Consider the following 17,450-nt stretch of genomic DNA (forward strand, 5'->3'; position numbering starts at 1 on the left):
ACTTTTTCCCCAAAGGGATCAGTTCTAGATGTCAGGGCCAGGCAGGCTCTGTCCACGTAGGCTGGCCTGCTGGGGAGCTCTCTCAGAAGCCTCTGTGCTCATGGTCACCCTTTTCCCCATCTCCACACCTTCCCCAGGTGCTGGGTCCCAAGCCAGACCTGCCTGCAGGCACTGAGGACACAGCAAAGGAGGATGCAGCCAACCGGAAACTGGCTAAGCTCTACAAGGTGAGCCCCAGGAGTACTGTTTGCCACACCCACCCGGGTCAGGCTGGGGAGGCGGGAGGCTCCACCTCCCTCAGCTGCCCTGGGTGGGGGACTGACGTCCTAGGCTCGGCTGCTGATCATGTATTACTTGGCTCCCCACCCCTCCTTGAAGAAAGAAACAGACTTTTGTTGTTGTTTTGGATTGAGTTTGGGATTTTGTTATTGTATTTGTTTGACAGGATCTTGTTTTACTGTGTAGCCCAGGCTAACCTTGATCTTTGCAGAATTCTATAGGATTTCTGAGAGTCTGGGCCGAAAGAGGTGATGAGAAAGAATCTTAGAACTGGGGTGAAGGTGATGGCTAATATTTCTGATAATGTCTTCCTTGTGTGTCTTTGGGTACACTTTTCAGTGCTGGGGTCCAGTCCAGGCCTTGGCTTGTGCACATATCAGGCTGGTGCCAGTCTTAGCCCCTCCCCTATCATTTTAGAATCCAGGATGAGCCCGTGGGCTTTGCTATGTGGCAGTCTCCAGCTCCCAAATCTTCCTCTCCGGGGACTCTGGAGCCTCTGCTTACTCTGAGCCAGTCTTATGAAATTTGGCTGGTGGACATCTTGGTTTTAAGTAGAATGAACTCTTTCTATTAGGATTCTGAGATTTACAGGAATACTGAGGAGAGAGCCCGTATCCCTTCCTCTGGCTTCTTAGCCCTAGTGTAAGCAGGCAGACTTTCCAGCTAAGCCATTGAGAGGAGGCCAATGCTGCCAACCAATTAGAGGCGTTATCCTGCTTCTCCAAGCTCGTTCCAAGCACAGTCCTGGTGGCACATAGTGTTTGTCCCTTGCCATTTCCTTCTCAATACTCATGGTTCCCCAAGCTTCCCAGCAAACTCTTTACCACTTCTCAGAGGCCCTATACCTTTTACTGAGATGAGGTCTCAGTATCCCATCTGGCCTTGAACTCGCTGAGCTGTGAGGATGACGTTGAATGCCTCCTCCTACTGAGTTCTAGATTGCAGGAGTGCACCACCACACCGGGTTTATGTGGTACTGGAGGACGAGAACCCCAGGCCTTGTTCATACTAGACAAGCAGAGCTCCATGCCCAGCCCCAAGACCCTCCCTCTGCTCTGTTTATCCACCTTCCTATTCCAGGTGCAGCATCCATGTCACACGCTGGGTCACCTGCTTGGCTGTGCTGCAGGGCTGGAGGGGCCTGGACGTTGATCTGCCCCTCTGTGCTCACGTGGCCTTTCCATCCCCACAGGTCTCCAACGGTGCAGGCAGCATGTCAGTCTCCCTCGTGGCCGACGAGAACCCATTCGCCCAGGGCGCCTTGAGAACTGAGGACTGCTTCATCCTGGACCATGGCCGAGATGGGAAAATCTTTGTCTGGAAAGGTGCGGGAGGCGCCTAGGTTCCACTGGTCTCCAGAGGCGTCAGGGTCTCAGCCCCAGAGAGAACACTGTCACAATAAGAAATGATCAGGATGCTAAGCTAATGCCTAGCTTTGCAGCTGGCTCACTGTAGGATCCTCGCCCCTTGCTGAGTCTGAGGCCTTGTTAGGGCTCAAATGACTATTTGCCAAGTGACTAACAAGATCGGTCCTCCGGGAAGTTACTACAGAACATTTATGTATCTTTAAAAAGTGTAGCTTTGTGGGTCTCAAACTCCTGCAGGCCAGCATTCTGGATGGGGTAAGCCGTACGCTATTGTGTGGCTTGCTCTCTGCCAGGGGGTGGGGCACTAGGGAAGTCTTTGTGGATGGAGTTGCTCCTGTGAGGCTCTTGGGCCTGGTTGTTTCTGAGAGCCCACAGACATCTGAGAAACCCTCTCCCACTCATCCCCAGGGCTTCCTCAGATGCGCTGAGACTGGTGCTGGGAACCGGGGGGATGCAGGGGTGGAGACGGCAAGAATGGGCTGGGCTTGTTGTCCAGGTGATCTGGGCATGGACCAGTCAGGGCCTCAGCTGACTCTGAGGTTCTCATGGCTGGAGCAGAAAGAGTGTGTCACCTCGGAAGGGGACATCTGCGCAGGATATGCAGCCCGGTGTTTGTACTGATGCAGCAGGTCAGCTTCCTGTGACCTCTCTGAAACACCTGCTTTCTTATATATAAGAGGGACAAGACAGCCATGACCTCTCGGATTTAAGGCTGTAATATGGACTAAATGAAATAACGTGTGTGTGGTTATGACATCAAATCTGTGTTTCAGTAAGTGAGCCACAGTGGTTAGCATGGTTGCTGTTACTGGCCAGGACCCCAGAGGGGGCGTCTCTTGTAACTAGAAGCCCCCAGTTTAGGGTGGTGCTCCCTGGTTACCTATGGTCTAAGTTTAAGGAGAGTAGGGATGTGGGGCTGCTGCACTCTCCTGGGACCTCTGAGCTGCTGTCTTAGTAAGGATTTCTTTTGCTGTGAAGAGACACCATGACCACAGAAACTTCTTTTTTTTTTGAGACAGGGTTTCTCTGAAACTTTGAGGCCTGTCCTGGAACTAGCTCTTGTAGACCAGGCTGGCCTTGAACTCACAAAGATCCACCTGCCTCTGCCTCCGAAGTGCTGGGATTAAAGGTGTGCGCCACCACTGCCTGACTCACAGCAACTATTTTAAGGAAACAATTAATTGGGGCTGGCTTACAGTTCAGAGGTTTAGTCCATTATCATCATGGCAGGAAGCATGGTGACTTGCAGGCTGACATGGTGCTGGAGAAGTAGCTGAGAGTTCTACATTCTGATCAGCAGGCAGCAGGAAGAGAAAGTGACGCTGGGCCTGGCTTGAGCATCTGAGACCTCAAAACCCACCCCCAGTGACACACTTCCTTCAACAAGGCCACACCCCCTAACAGCGCCACTCCCTATGAACCAGTGGGGGTCATTTGTATTCAGACCAGCACAGCTGTGACCTGGCATCTTTCCCTTGGCTTCCGGCAGGCAAGCAGGCCAACACCGAAGAGCGGAAGGCTGCCCTCAAAACAGCCTCTGACTTCATCACCAAGATGGAGTATCCAAGACAGACCCAGGTAACGGTCTGAGGCCAGGGAGAGACAGATTCAGTGGGGGTAAGGGAGGGAGGAGTCCGCTGTCCTCCTTGGGGATTGGGTGGGCACCCGAGGCTTCCTGAGGCCCTTGCTAGGCAGCCTTGCCATGTTTTCCTCTTCTCTCCTCTTCAGGTTTCCGTCCTCCCAGAGGGTGGAGAGACCCCACTGTTCAAGCAGTTCTTTAAGAACTGGCGGGACCCAGACCAGACAGATGGCCCCGGCCTGGCCTACCTCTCCAGCCATATTGCCAACGTGGAGCGGGTGCCTTTCGATGCTGCAACACTGCACACCTCCACCGCCATGGCCGCGCAGCATGGCATGGACGACGACGGCACTGGCCAGAAGCAGGTAATGGAACCTCAGGTCTAGAGCAAAGACCTGGCTCTGCCAGATTCCACAGACCAGGTTCAGTCAGCTGTCCCATTGACCAGGTAAAGAATGGCAAAGGGCAGATGGGGGTGATTTTATCAATGTAGCCACACTGGGGAGAACAATCCCGTGGCCCCCAAGTCCAACTTCACAGCCTGGACATGAGGGAGAGAAGGGGCTGGAGGTGTGTGTGTAAGCAAGCAGTCCTGGCCAGAGCGTGGCCTAGTCAGCACCTCAGATCTGGTTCACAAGGAGGTCTGAGGAGGTCCACATATCTGGGCGGGGTGAGAAAGCTGCTCTTGCAATGACCGCAGGTTCCGGACAGTGACTGTCTTTGCCTTCAGCCTCGCAGGCACCTGAGATAGGTCAGCAAGGTGCCCCTTTAGGGAGTAACATACCGATCTGAGCAAGTAACTCAGAGTAAGGGAGACCCAAACCAAACAGAGACCTAGACATCCTTCCGGCTTCAGTTGCTGCTGGGCCCAGGCAGGAGCAGGATTCTGTGCCTGGGCCGGCTTTTGCTGGCTGCTTCCCTTTCTGTCCCCTCCCTCCTAGGCCCCTGTGGCTCATGTCCCCACCCTCTGCCTCCCTGAGGAGGTTTCTTTCTTGTTTTCCACCACAGTCACCGTGGATGAGATTCTTTTGTCTAACTTTTGTTTGTTTGTTGGCAACAAATATCACCTGGATACCTACTATGTGCTGGTCTCTTTACTGGGCTCCCGGCCCCATCTTTTTGCCTAAGAGTGCCTGGTTGGGAGGGGAGGTGACCTCGGCCACAGCAGAATCTTGAAATCTGTTCTCAGAGTTGAAAGGAAGCCCAGGGGATTGTGTGGGACCGCAGAAAGGGAAGTGGGAATGAGGTGGCTGGGGTGGGTTTGTTGCTGGGGTATAGGGGCACATTCCAGGTGTGACTTCTCCCAGTATGGTGTTGATCCCATCCTCAAGAGGGGCCGTGGATGCCCTTCTTTTGTTTTTAGTAGATGCATGACAGATTTGGTTCTGTGCTTTAGAAACACTCCGTAAAAATAGGTAGGAGGCAGAAGCATGAAGCTGGGACGTCTGTGATGGTTTAAGGGAGAAACAACGAGGCACTTGGGACTAGTACAGGTGGGGGTGTTTTCAGAGTCGGTTTCAGGCTGGTGTCCACTGTCTTCCTCAGAGGAGACTACAGGGTCGTCTTTGCATGCCCTCATTACTGTCGTGGATACTTGCTTTCGTTATTGCAGAGTGTGGGACGGAGGAAGCGGAAGTATTTAGAAGACAGAGAGTTGAGCCTGGCTGAGTCTCCTGGCCCACTCACTCAACTTCTCTGCCCCTTGTTGTAAAATGGGCTTGGTCAGTGTCTCCACTTGACCACCAGGTGTCACTGCAGGGCCTCCCGATGACGAAAGTCCTGTCACCGGATCTCCACAGAGATCCGCCTGCAGGGGTCATTCCGAGGCCAACCAACTATGGCCCTGTTGAGTGAGATGACCCCTAAAATCCAAGTGCTTCTGTAACAATGGGGAGAATGGAAATGCTGGGGATGAAATAACAATCCCGCTGGCTAGCGGCTGATGCTGGCACGGGGCATCACGCCATCTGCACGACTAGAGTTTAGGCTCGGAGGACTTCCCCTTAACTGTTTCAGGTGAGAAGACTCCGGATCTGAGAGGCACCTCTCAAAGGGTGGTACTTAGGTCTGACTCAGGCCTGGCTCAGCCTTCTGATCTAGCGCTATCTTGAGGGGTTTTTCAGGGAGATGTGAGAAGAGCTGGGGCAGGAACCCTGGGTAATAACCCTGCCGCACCTCTCACGAGCCCTGTGAGTGGGGTAAATTGTCCGACTTTTCTTGGACCTGAGTGGTATCCTGTTATCTACACTGTCCGCTATGCTGGGGTCTCCAGCTAGCCCGAGGTGGCAGCGTCTGATCCCAACTCCACCCCTTCAGATCTGGAGAATCGAAGGCTCCAACAAGGTACCAGTGGACCCGGCCACATACGGGCAGTTCTATGGAGGTGACAGCTACATCATTCTGTACAATTATCGCCACGGTGGCCGCCAGGGACAGATCATCTACAACTGGTGAGGGGCCTGGGCTGTCCTCCTGGTGTCAGCGGGAGCACGTGGGGACCTGACTGTGCCTGACTGTGGTGGCAAGAGGAAAAGGACGAGATGACCAGGGGGAGTCTTGATACAGAGGCCTGTGCTGAGACAGCCACATCCTGCTGGGACCCCTTTTCACCCACAACTCTAAACTTCTTGCCGTCAGAATATGACGTGCCGTCTTAGGGACAGAGACACACCAACCCAGCAGCTCCTGCCAGTCAATGCCAAGTCCCCTCCAGAGGCTGGCTTCCACTGTGATAGTTGTAGATGATTCTGTACTACATAAGTACGTAGTATTAGTATGTATGTCAATTACAGCAACTATTTTAGTAATTGTTTTAAAGCAGAGCATGTAATCCCATTGCTCCCAACCCAGAGCAGAGCCCAAAGTTGTCAATCTGAACATTTTGTCCCACCTGTACCCCTGCCGACTCGTCCGCCAAGCCCCATCCTTACCTGTTGACAGCTTGGCAGTTTTTATTTATCATTTTTGCATGATTACTGGAAGGATGTTTAAGGTATCCCCAGCTCTTCAACTTCTGTGTCTGCTCCAGTATCCCCAGCTCTCCATTCCTTTCTTTTCTGGCCCAGGCCCTAACTGAGACCCCATGGGACATCTCTTAGACCCCACAGGGTGTTTCTTGTGTCCTGTCAGTCCCCTGGGATCTGCCCTTTTCCTTCATGACCATAAACCCCTGAAGAGTGATTGCCCAGGAACCATGCACTCAGACTCAGTTTGAAAGCCCCATACTTCTAAAGCAGCTGCACTTATAAACTAGATAATACACAAATTATGATGGGGAGTCCTGGGGATTGAGCCCAGATTCTTGGACGTACTAGGCAAGCCACTACCACTGATCTATAAGGCCAGCACCCCCTTTACTTTTTATTTGAGGCAGAGTCTCACTAATTTGCTCACGCTGGCCTTGAACTTACAGTCCTCTTGCCTCAGCCTCTCAAGTAGCTGAGACTCCAGGCCTGCACCACTAAGCTCAACATAGGATACAGATTTTTTTTTTTGATACAAGGTTTCTTTATGAAGCCCTGGCTACCTGGAACAGCTCAGAAATCCACCTGCCTCTGCATCTGCCTCCTTAGTACTGGAATTAAAGGCATGTGCCACCATGTCCAGTTGATACAAAATTCTTTTTTTTTTTTTGGATTTTTGAGACAGGGTTTCTGCATAGCTTTTTGGTTCCTGTCCTGGAACTAGCTCTTGTAGACCAGGCTGGCCTCAAACTCACAGAGATCCGCCTGCCTCTGCCTCCCGAGTGCTGGGATTAAAGGCATGCGCCACCATGCCCAGTTGATACAAAATTCTTAAGAAGGCTTTTGACTTACAGCCTGGTACAAGGTCCAGCCTTGGCAAGTGGAGGCAGGGGACTGTGAGTCCCTGTAACGCTCCGTCTCAGGGTGTCCCCATGAGGCTATGTCTGGTGTCTTTCCCTACCGATGACACATCTCACACCTGTTTCCAACCCGTCCTGCATACAGGGAGATGCCCTGACCACTCTGGTACATTTTGCTTTTGAGTCCCAGTACCCTCTCATGGTTGTCCATCAGGGGATGTCCCAGGGAGGTTCCCGTAGGCACATTTAGGACAAGGAGGTCTACCTATTGTAATAGGACCTATGATACTAAGAACACAGTCTGCTGAGCTGGGGTGGGCAGGGTGGGGAGGCTGTTTCGCTGGTTCTCCCCACTGCTCCATCTCTACAAAAAGGAGACTCATGGGTTACTGGAGCTAAGGGCAAGAAAGAGGCCCAGGGCTCTATGTAAACTAGGGCTGAGTCTCTCTCCCTCTTCTAGGCAGGGCGCCCAGTCTACCCAGGATGAGGTCGCTGCGTCCGCCATCCTGAGTGCCCAGCTGGATGAGGAGCTGGGAGGAACTCCTGTCCAGGTGAGTCAGAACAGTGCCTCTTAGGGCTCCAGTCAGGGCTTGGTCTCTCTTCTCATTTATCTTCCTAATTATTCATGCACTCATCCAGGCATCTGCCCCCTCACCATCATCCATCCGTCCATCCATCTGTCCATCCATCCATCCATCCATCCATCCGTCCATCCATCTGTCCGCCCATCTCTCCATCCGTCCATCCATCTCTCCGCCCATCTCTCCATCCGTCCATCCATCTATCTGCCCATCTGTCTATCTGTCCGTCCATCTACCTATGCACACACCTACCTACCCATCCACCCACTCGCCATCCATCCATCTGTCCATCCATCCATCCGTCCATGTATCTGTCTGTCCATCCATCTCCCCATGCACCCACCCACCTGTCCATCCATCCGTCCTTTGGTCCATTCACTCACCCACCCATACATCCGCTTATCCACCCACCCATCCATCTGTCTGCTCACTGACCCATGGAACAGATTTTATGCAGGGTTTAACCTGTACTGGGCTTAGTGTCGGCATCCAGTATATAGACACTGTCTTTCCTGGGCAGTGTCTCCATTCCCTCCCTTGGTTGTGCAGCAGGAATGACATGGTTGGTTCCAGTAGGGCACATTTAGGACAAGGAAACTCATGTGTTGCTTTAGTTCTAAGTAGGAAGGTGGTGGAGGTTGGGGCTGTGTGGGGTACAGCAGAGCCTCCAGATCTGAGGGCTCCTTGCCCCTGACTTGTCTAGGACTGACATCAGCATTCTGGAAGAATGCACATAAGCAATTTGCTCTTCCTTTTAAGGTCATATTTGCAATCTTAGAGTCCCCTGGTTCTTGGAGCAGACTCAGGGGCTGAAGGGCAAGGCTTCACAGAGACAGTGGGTGGGAAAACAGCCAAGACAGCAACAACCAGGGACTTTGGCAGTGCCATCATCCCCAGCTTGCCCTACTCAGTGCTCTGGTGCTGCCAGGTCATAGTTCTCCCATCCACAGCCAGATGTGGTAGCCTTTCTGAAGGGAACGATCCAGAATCACAGAGAAAAGCTGTTGGGTGTGTGTGTGGGGGGGGGGGGCTGGAGAGACGGCTCAGTGGTTAAGAGCACTGATTGTTGTTCCAGAGGACCTAAGGTCAATTCTCAGCACCCACAAAGCAGCTCACAACTGTTTGTAACCCCAGTTCCAGGGGATCTGACACCCTCACACAGATATACATGCAGGCAAAACACTGATGTATAAAATTTAAAAAACTATGAAAAAGCAAAGCTGATCTCCTCCTCTCTCTCCGCCAGAGCCGAGTGGTCCAAGGCAAGGAACCTGCACACCTCATGAGCTTGTTTGGCGGGAAACCCATGATCATCTACAAGGGTGGCACCTCCCGAGATGGGGGGCAGACAACCCCTGCCAGTACCCGTCTCTTCCAAGTCCGAGCCAGCAGCTCTGGAGCTACTAGGGCTGTTGAGGTAATGTCAGGTCCCAGAACGTGGGCAAGGTTTCCCTCCTGACCCCTCAGTGTCCAAAGGCTGTGTGCTGTCCGTCTGTGAGGGAAGAGGTCCACTTGCTGCAGGGTCCCTGGGCTGTCAGGATGGGCTGGGTTGCATTTCCTCGCTCCTGACTGAGTGCTGTGTGCCCCACCCGCCTCCAGGTGATGCCCAAGGCTGGCGCTCTGAACTCCAATGATGCCTTTGTGCTGAAAACCCCATCAGCCGCCTACCTGTGGGTGGGTGCAGGAGCCAGCGAGGCAGAGAAGACCGGGGCCCAGGAGCTGCTGAGGGTGCTGCGAGCCCAGCCTGTGCAGGTGGAGGAAGGCAGAGAGCCAGGTGGGAGCCAGGGCCCCACCTCTTCCATCTGCATCCTTCTCCAGTGCCTTCACCCTTATGGGTGTTAAATGGGAGCTGGAGGATGAAATGAGCCCGGTGGCCAGTGAATGACAGGGTAGTCTCCATACACTGGAGGAGAGAGAACTTGGCATGATGGTCCAAGAGGACCCCGGAGATGGTGACAAGGGGTAACAGTGTCAGAGGGCTTCTCCTTACCTTTAGAGCTACAGAGAGTAGGGCATTAGTCGTCTTTGCTACTAAGAACCCATCTCCTCCTTCTTGGTACCTCATGGAAGCAGTGAAGGGTTGCTTGGTCTGCATCTGCCTAGCAGAAACCACTGTTAGGACACATGTTCTTCTTTCCCAGCCCCACTTTGGTGGCTGATGGGCACCGTGGCTTTTGAGTACTTGAAACGTGACTGGTGGGAATGAGTGGACATGAGGAAGGTGTAACTGTTTAATTGTGATACATTTCTATGGCAATGGTCACATACAACCAGAAGACACATAGAGCAGGTGTTGTAGAAAGAACATGGGGATTGGACTTGGAAAAGGTTTGCTCCCTGGCTTTATCACTCCCAGGCTTTGTGAATTAGGTGAATCGCTGTCTCTGGGTCTCTGTGTGCTGAGTGGAGACAGTTATCCCCGTTCTGTGGTGCTGTTGTCTCTGTCATGAGTCTTATGCCAGCTTGCCCTCTCCAGGCCTTTCCATTTCCTTCTATCATGAGCCCCTGGGATCTTAAAGTGGAGAGCAGCCAGTTGAATATGGGTACAGTTTGGTCTGGGGTCTGGTGAGATGTGCTCATGGGGCCGTCTCCCTTCATAGATGGCTTCTGGGAGGCTCTGGGTGGGAAGACTGCCTACCGTACATCCCCAAGGCTGAAGGACAAGAAGATGGATGCCCATCCTCCTCGCCTCTTTGCCTGCTCCAACAGGATCGGACGCTTTGTGGTGAGTCTGGCGGTGACACCTTTGCTTGTGCCTAGGGAATTAGGTGGGTTTGGGGGTCAATGAACCTCAGAATCTAGAGACACAGCCTGACCCACTGGCAGGGGAAGGGCCCCTGAAGGCAGGACTGGCTCTGTGTACTCATCCTGGGAACCAATGGGAGCTGATGCTTCTTGCTTGACCTCCTCTGACCTTTCCCAGATCGAAGAGGTTCCTGGTGAGCTCATGCAGGAAGACCTGGCTACTGATGATGTTATGCTCCTGGATACCTGGGACCAGGTGAGTTAAGGAGAGAAGGAGAAGGCCAAGGCAGAGGGAGAAGCAGGACTCTTAACAAGGAGGGCATAAAAGACACAACATCGCCAGGCAGTGGTGGCGCACACCTTTAATCCCAGCACTCGGGAGGCAGAGGCAGGCGGATCTCTGTGAGTTTGAGACTAGCCTGGTCTACAAGAGCTAGTTCTAGGACAGGCTCCAAACCGATAGAGAAACTCTGTCTCGAAAAACAAAACAAACAAATAAACAAAACAAAAAACAAAAAAAAAAAGACACAACACTAGGTGTTTCCGGGGAGGTCCTGAATGGCTGTGAACCACCTCGTACCCTCTCTCTGAGCCTCCATTTCCTCAGATGTATAAAATGGAAGCAGTGGTACCTGCCTGGCAGGTGCATGGCCACTGGAAACTGGAAACCCAGGCTGCATAACCGTGCTTCCTGCCCTTTCTCCCTTAGCCTCAGGCACTGTGCATTCTGACCTTAAGTCTGTATGAAGAAGGTTGAACTTAGTGTGTCAGAAGTGTGCAGCAGGTCAAAGCTGCCCAGTCATTTGGAGGCTTGGGGATATCACTCCCCAGCTCTGGGATCTCTCACGTCATCTGCTAGGGTGACTGCTTTGGGGGACCCAGAATGGACGGCATTCATTCATTCACCCAGCATCAACTGAGCAACCCAACAGTGCTCCGTAGGGGATGCTGGAAAAGAAGGACTGCACCAAGTTGACCTCCTCTACCCCCAGGTCTGTTCCCAGGGGAGCATCAGCTCAAAAACCCCTTCTGTCAAGTACCTGCTCCCAGCATCCTACAGGCTATAGAATGGCTGGACACAAAGTCTGTCTTTCTCCCATGGGGCGGCTTTGGGGCAGCCCAGTGGGAAGATCATGGTTTGCAGCTTGAGCCATTCGACTGCCATTGTTGACTAAGTTGCTGGTGACTTCACCTGCTTATGCATCTCCTTGGCAGTTCTTGGCCAATGCTTCTTGACAATTCCATCTTCCAGGCAAAATGTTAAGTGCTGGGAATCCTGAGCCAGCCAAAGGGACACAGGGCCCATCCCAGCTCAGGCTTTTCCAGTTCTCTAAGGAACACGTTTCACAAATAAGGAAAGGCAGTCAAGCCTGACATGTTTTGTCTAAGGTATCTGACAACATCAATTGCCATTGATCAGTGACAATTGCTCTTGAGTGTGATTATCTTGAGAGATGCATAAAAATAGACGCAGAACTGGGGCGATGGCCCAGCGGGCAGAGCGATTGCCGCACAAGCATGAGGACCCGAGTTCAGGTTCCTAGACTTCACGGAAAAGCTGAGAGTAAAAGGTGTGCCCACAATCCCATGCCCCTGAGGCAAGAGGAGAATAGAGGAACCAGATGGAATCCCCCAAAAGCTTACCTGCCAGCCAGCTAGTCTGGTTATAACACTGTGAACAAGAAGAAGATTTTACCTCAAAGTGTACGGTGAGGACCCACACCCAGGTTGTCCTCTGACCTCCCCATGTGCACTGAGGCACAAGTATGCACACATGCATACATACAAAGATTTAAAGAAAAATAGATGGTGTGTAAAGACCAACAGAGTAGGTTTCTGTGTGTGACCAAACTTGTCGTAAGTCTCATGGTGGCATGGACTCTTTATTACAAGCTTTAGACATATACTAGTCAAGACGCAGAGATGGGTAGCCTTTGTTGGATGGCTAAGAGCATCTGTTGTTGAGTGAATCACGCCTTTGAAGGTTTTCCAACTCTGCCCCCTATGTCGCAATGGTTCTGAGTGAAGCAGACTGGGATGAGGAGACTTGAGGAAGGGTGCAGCCTGAGGCGAGCTGGACCTGCCCCCCAGAGGGGCCTCACCTCACCTCTCAGCTGCACCCCAGTGAAGGTGATGGCCCAGCCTCCAGGTCCTGCTGTGCGTCTTTGTCTTTGGCACAGCGGCTGCACCTTGTTCTACTGCTATTTCAGCCAGCAACTGTGGCTCTGCCGTTGTTGGTTGCTTCTCAGACAGTGACCTGACTGCTCATGCCTCAGCCTAGCGGGAACTCTGTTCTTGCAGGCACCAGCTCTGTCTTCACCACTAAATCTCTATCATTCTCTTTATCAATAAGACTTGAGATTCAAAGGTGGCATTGAAAACTTGCTAGATCGAAGAGGTTAAGTAGCAATTAACTAACCTTCTCTCCTTGCTGGGTCTCCCACAAAGCCCATTCTTCCACTCCACCAAAACAAAGAAAGCTATGCCACTTCAACGCCCTCCGGCTCTTCTCCGCCTCTCCCGCCCTTGTTTTTCGAATGGCGTTGACTGTCACCAGCTTCTCTCACGGGATTTTCATTCCACGTCTCACCTCCAGGTCTTCGTCTGGGTTGGAAAGGACTCACAGGAAGAGGAAAAGACAGAAGCCTTGACCTCTGGTGAGGACGGGAGGCTCTCCAGTGGGGGTGGGATCTTTAGCTGTGGTGGTATCTTTGGTTGTGGGAGTTGGCTGTGCGGGGTGGGGTCTTTGGTTGTGGGTGGCTGTAGGTAGGTGATGCTGTTCTAGGAGTTAGCATCCACAGGGTGGGGACTTCCTGCTCATAGTCTGTCCCTCTGGAGCCCTGCGTGGGGTGACTATGCCCTAGAGGCTTTCCGTAACTGCCTGAAGCAACGAGTTTATCAAGGAGAAGGGTTATTTGGGAAGGTTCAGCCCAGGTGGATTCAGACTCTGCGAATTTTGAGACTGTAACAAAGTATTAAGGTGGTGGGGAGCGTGTTCAGAGTAAAGCCATCCATCTTCGAACAGAGATGAAAGAGTGGGGTCTCACTGCCACCTTAAAGGGCCTCAAGGGGCAGAAGACACTACCTCTTAGAGTTCTCACTTCCTCCAGGCCGAGGACTCAGACTTTGAGGGATGTTCCAGGTCTAAACTATTGCAGGTGTGAAAAAATAAATGTGTCCCTTCAGAATACCTGAGGATTTCCCGGGGAACGGAACAGAGGCAAGCCCATGTCCAAGTCCCAGGATGTCGAAGGGATTTTATTGTTAGGGTCTCTGTGTGGGAAAGCAGAATCTTGGTAGCTAATCTCGAGGCTGAACTCTAGGACTGGCTTCATTTAATATCTTAATCAGCAGGAGGAAATGATATACTCAGGGAAGGCCTGAGAACTTTGTAGTTGCTGTTGCTTCCGGTGTTGGGGGCAGTCCATATGAGGTCTTTACTTTAAGCATTGGTGGTGGTCAGTAGGGTTGAGACCACATTCTCTGGCAGCCCCAACCCTCTCCCTGAGGAGGAGACCCTAATAATCACTGGATTTCTTCTCCATGTGTGCCTGCAGCGAAGCGGTACATCGAGACAGACCCAGCTAATCGGGACAGGCGGACCCCCATCACGGTCGTGAGGCAGGGCTTTGAGCCTCCATCCTTTGTGGGCTGGTTCCTCGGCTGGGATGACAACTACTGGTCGGTGGATCCCTTGGACAGGGCTTTGGCTGAGCTGTCTGCCTGAGTAAGGACCAGAGCCACCGGTGTCACCAGTCAGTGCCTTTGAGAATTCCCATCTCCCAAAGCTCATACAGCAAGCAGAAAGTTATTCTGTGTGTGTGTGTGTGTGTGTGTGTGTGTGTGTGTGTAGTGTATGTGTGTGTGTTTTACAGTAGCCAAAACCAGCCCTGGGAAAATTCAGGGTCTTTACAAAATTGCCTCAAGTATCTGTGCTTTGGAAATTAAATTTAATAAAAGCTTTTTGAAGTGTGTTCTCCCCAGGCATGTCACTCCTTTGTTCAGTCCATGGCACTAGCCGCACAATAGTCTCTGAACCTGCTCCTAGTCCTGATGATTTGGCGGTGCCCAGGTAGGGGCCTCCCGGGGGCTGTAAGCCAGCAGATGAACTCCAGCCACCTTGTGTGTGTGTCTTGGTCCTTGAGAAGTTGATGGCACACTACCAAGTGTTCTAGTTTGCCTTCTCTTGTGATAAAAGCAGTGACCAAAAGCAACGAGGAGGAAACGACTTCTTTTATCTCCTAATTTGTAGCCTGTCATGAAGGGAGGTCAGGGCAGGAACTGAAGAAGAGGCCATGGGGGAGTGCTGCTTATTGGCTTGCTTCCCAAGCCTTGCTTATACAACCCAGGCACCACCACCTCTAGTGGGCTGGGGCCTCTCCCATCAAACATTAATCAAGACTTCCCTACAAACTTCCCTACAGACCACTGGGAGAGGTAACTGCTCAGCTGAGGTTCCCTTGCCCAGATGCTCCTGGGTTGTTTCTAGCAGACAAAAACTAACCAGGATAAGAAGCCGGCAGCCAAGAGGGGCAGGAAGGAAAGAGGCCGAGTGGAAGTGTCCTGTTTACTGCTTGGTCCTACAGTGGCTGCAAAGCTTTTAGGTAGGCCTGGTCCAAACAGGAAATGTTTTGATTTGTTTTAAATTGAGGGTATGGTTCATTTTTTGTTTCTTTCTTTTTCTTTTTTTGGAATTGAACCCCAGATCCTGTGCAAGGAAGATAAGTGCTCTGCCAGTGAGCTACTCTCTCTCTCCCTCCCTTCCTCCCTCCCCCTCCCTCCCTCCACCCCTCTCTGTGTAAGTCAGAGGACAACTTTGAGGAATTCCTTCTATGCTATGTGAGCTGCAGGTGCCTTTACCCTCTGAACAACTTCACCTCTCCCTTCCTGAACCCTGTTCTATTTTATTTTGAGAAAAGGTCTCGCTAAGTTGTCCAGTGTAGCCAAACTTTTTTCTGTCCTGCCTGCAGGTTCCCACAGCCACTTATGAAATAATCATTTGGAAGCTTAATATCTTAATATTAATTATAATTGCTTGGCCGATGACTCAGCTTCTTACTGGCGACCTCTATATATAAATTAACCCATTTCTAATAATCTGCATATCTCCACGTGCCCCGTGGTTTACCGGCAATGCTCTGCTGGCATCTTATTCCTCCAGCAGCTGTTGGCATCTCCCTGACTCCACCCTCTTTCTTTCTGTCTCTCAGCCTGGACTTCCTGCCCAGCCACACTCCGCCCTGCCATAGACCAAAGCAGCCTCCCCATCAGCCAATCGTAATAAACACATTCACAGCATCCAGAGGGGCATCCTACATGAGTTCAGGATTTATTTGAATTGCAAATATCCTTCTCACCCTCCCCCAAACTGAGATTCTAGGTATGTGCTATCATGCCCAGTTTTTTGTTTTTTATTTTTCCTTTTGTATAACAAGTTTAGTATGACAGAGTATTTTATTTTAATCAGTCTTAGGCATATAATTCAGTGATATTACGCAGATCTATAATGTATATATAAACGTTTAAAAGGGATTTTTAGTTTTCTGTGTATGAGTGTTTGGCCTGTGTGTATACGTGTGCACCATGTGAGTGAGATAAAGAAACTCTAATTCTGGCGCTGAAGTTGTAGACAGTGATGAGCTGCCGGGTGGCTGCTGGGACTCTAACCTGGGTCCTCTTGAAGAACAGCTAGTTCTCTTAGCAGCTGAGCTGTCTCTCCACCCCAAACCAAGCATTTTTATAGCCCTCAACCTTAGTAATTAATAATGACAGTAGCAATAGTAATAATAAATTATAACAATATTGCTTTTTTTTTCAAAGCAGAGTTTCTCTGTGGCGTCCTAGGTGTCATGAAACTCGCTCTATAGACCAGGCTGGCCTTGAACTCACAGAGATCTACCCTCCTTTGCTTCCCAAGTGGTGGGATTAAAGGCATACACTACAACCCCTTGCTTCTAAGTGCTTATTAAATAAATAAACCATCACCTTCTCTTTTCCCATTAACCCAGGAATCTCTGTTCTTTCAGCCTTTATAAGGTTGACTGTTCTGCATCCCTCACCTAAGAGGAGTCACATAGTATGTATTGTCTGTGTCTGGCTTATTTTACTCAGAATTATGCTTTAAAATTGGGCTTTGATCACCACTGATGGGTGAATACCACTCCATTGCATGGCTATACCTCATCCATTCACCCACCATGGATGGTTGGATTATTTCCACCTTCTGACTATTGTGTGCAATGCTGCTGTGAACGCAGGGTGAAAATATGTATTCTTTGAATGTTCTGAGTCAAATGAGCATGTGAGTCTTGTCTCCCCTGTCCTGTTCACTGCCATTAGGAGGCCTGGCCTTGATAGAGTTCAAAGCCAACTACATTCCCTAGAGTAAGAAGTGGACAAAGTATGTTATCATAGAGACATCGCCTGTGGTGTCTGCCTGTATCTGTTTTCTACAGCTGGTCCCTTCTGTTTATTCTATTACTCAAGACTCTTTGGTGAGATCTCTGCCTTGGCAACTGCCGTAGCCAGAGAGGCTCCTGGATCTTCCCAGGTTTGCAACCTTTGGAACACAGGGGAGATATTCCTTAGTGTCCAATGTGGTCCCTCTAGGCCTGAGTCTCTGCTGGTCTTCAGAGCATTAGAACTCCCTCCTGGACGCTCCCACGAACTGCTTCACAAACTTTCCTCCTGGAGGTGCCAGACCAGTGCAAGGAACTCAAGGGCAGAGCCTGTTCCCTCCCCTCTTTCCTTCTGGAGTTGTTCGACCACTTTTCCTCCTCTTGGCCCATGGTTATGGGAGGGAGCTTCCCTATGTGGACCATAGAATAGCTCAGGGTGAGGTTTGGATGGTAGGAAGCCTGCGAGAGAGATGTCTGTATTTATACTGTTGTTTCCAACTCTGGCTGGGCCCAGAAACTGTCCAGGGAGCTTTTTAGAAGCATGGTTCCTTTGGGGCCCTGTCTCCAGAGAATTTGAGTCATTGCCAGAGTGATGAGGACGACACAGGAGGAATTTTCCTAGTGGAAGAGGAGCTGGGTTGAGAAACAAAGGTGGCGTGCTGTGGGGAGAATGGAGCA

General features: G+C 51.2%; 1 protein-coding gene across 2 annotated transcripts in view; it reads left to right on the forward strand.

Moving 5' to 3' along the window:
- Gsn (gelsolin) overlaps window positions 1–14,348 on the forward strand; it is a 55,024-nt gene extending 40,676 nt beyond the window's left edge. For both annotated transcript variants that reach the window (XM_041674970.1, XM_041674969.1), the window contains 12 exons: window positions 138–227; window positions 1,472–1,604; window positions 3,136–3,224; window positions 3,375–3,590; window positions 5,542–5,675; window positions 7,509–7,599; window positions 8,876–9,046; window positions 9,229–9,403; window positions 10,230–10,354; window positions 10,553–10,630; window positions 12,971–13,031; window positions 13,932–14,348. In XM_041674970.1, coding sequence (XP_041530904.1) covers window positions 138–227; window positions 1,472–1,604; window positions 3,136–3,224; window positions 3,375–3,590; window positions 5,542–5,675; window positions 7,509–7,599; window positions 8,876–9,046; window positions 9,229–9,403; window positions 10,230–10,354; window positions 10,553–10,630; window positions 12,971–13,031; window positions 13,932–14,101 — 1,533 coding nt within the window. In that variant the 3' untranslated portion in view covers window positions 14,102–14,348. The remainder of the gene's footprint in view (window positions 1–137; window positions 228–1,471; window positions 1,605–3,135; window positions 3,225–3,374; window positions 3,591–5,541; window positions 5,676–7,508; window positions 7,600–8,875; window positions 9,047–9,228; window positions 9,404–10,229; window positions 10,355–10,552; window positions 10,631–12,970; window positions 13,032–13,931) is intronic.
- The last annotated feature ends 3,102 nt before the right edge of the window (window positions 14,349–17,450 follow it).

Source organism: Microtus oregoni, unplaced genomic scaffold (genome assembly GCF_018167655.1).
Source record: "Microtus oregoni isolate MIOR12 unplaced genomic scaffold, Mior012 000025F_ref0000491, whole genome shotgun sequence".
Taxonomy (NCBI): Eukaryota; Metazoa; Chordata; class Mammalia; order Rodentia; family Cricetidae; genus Microtus; species Microtus oregoni.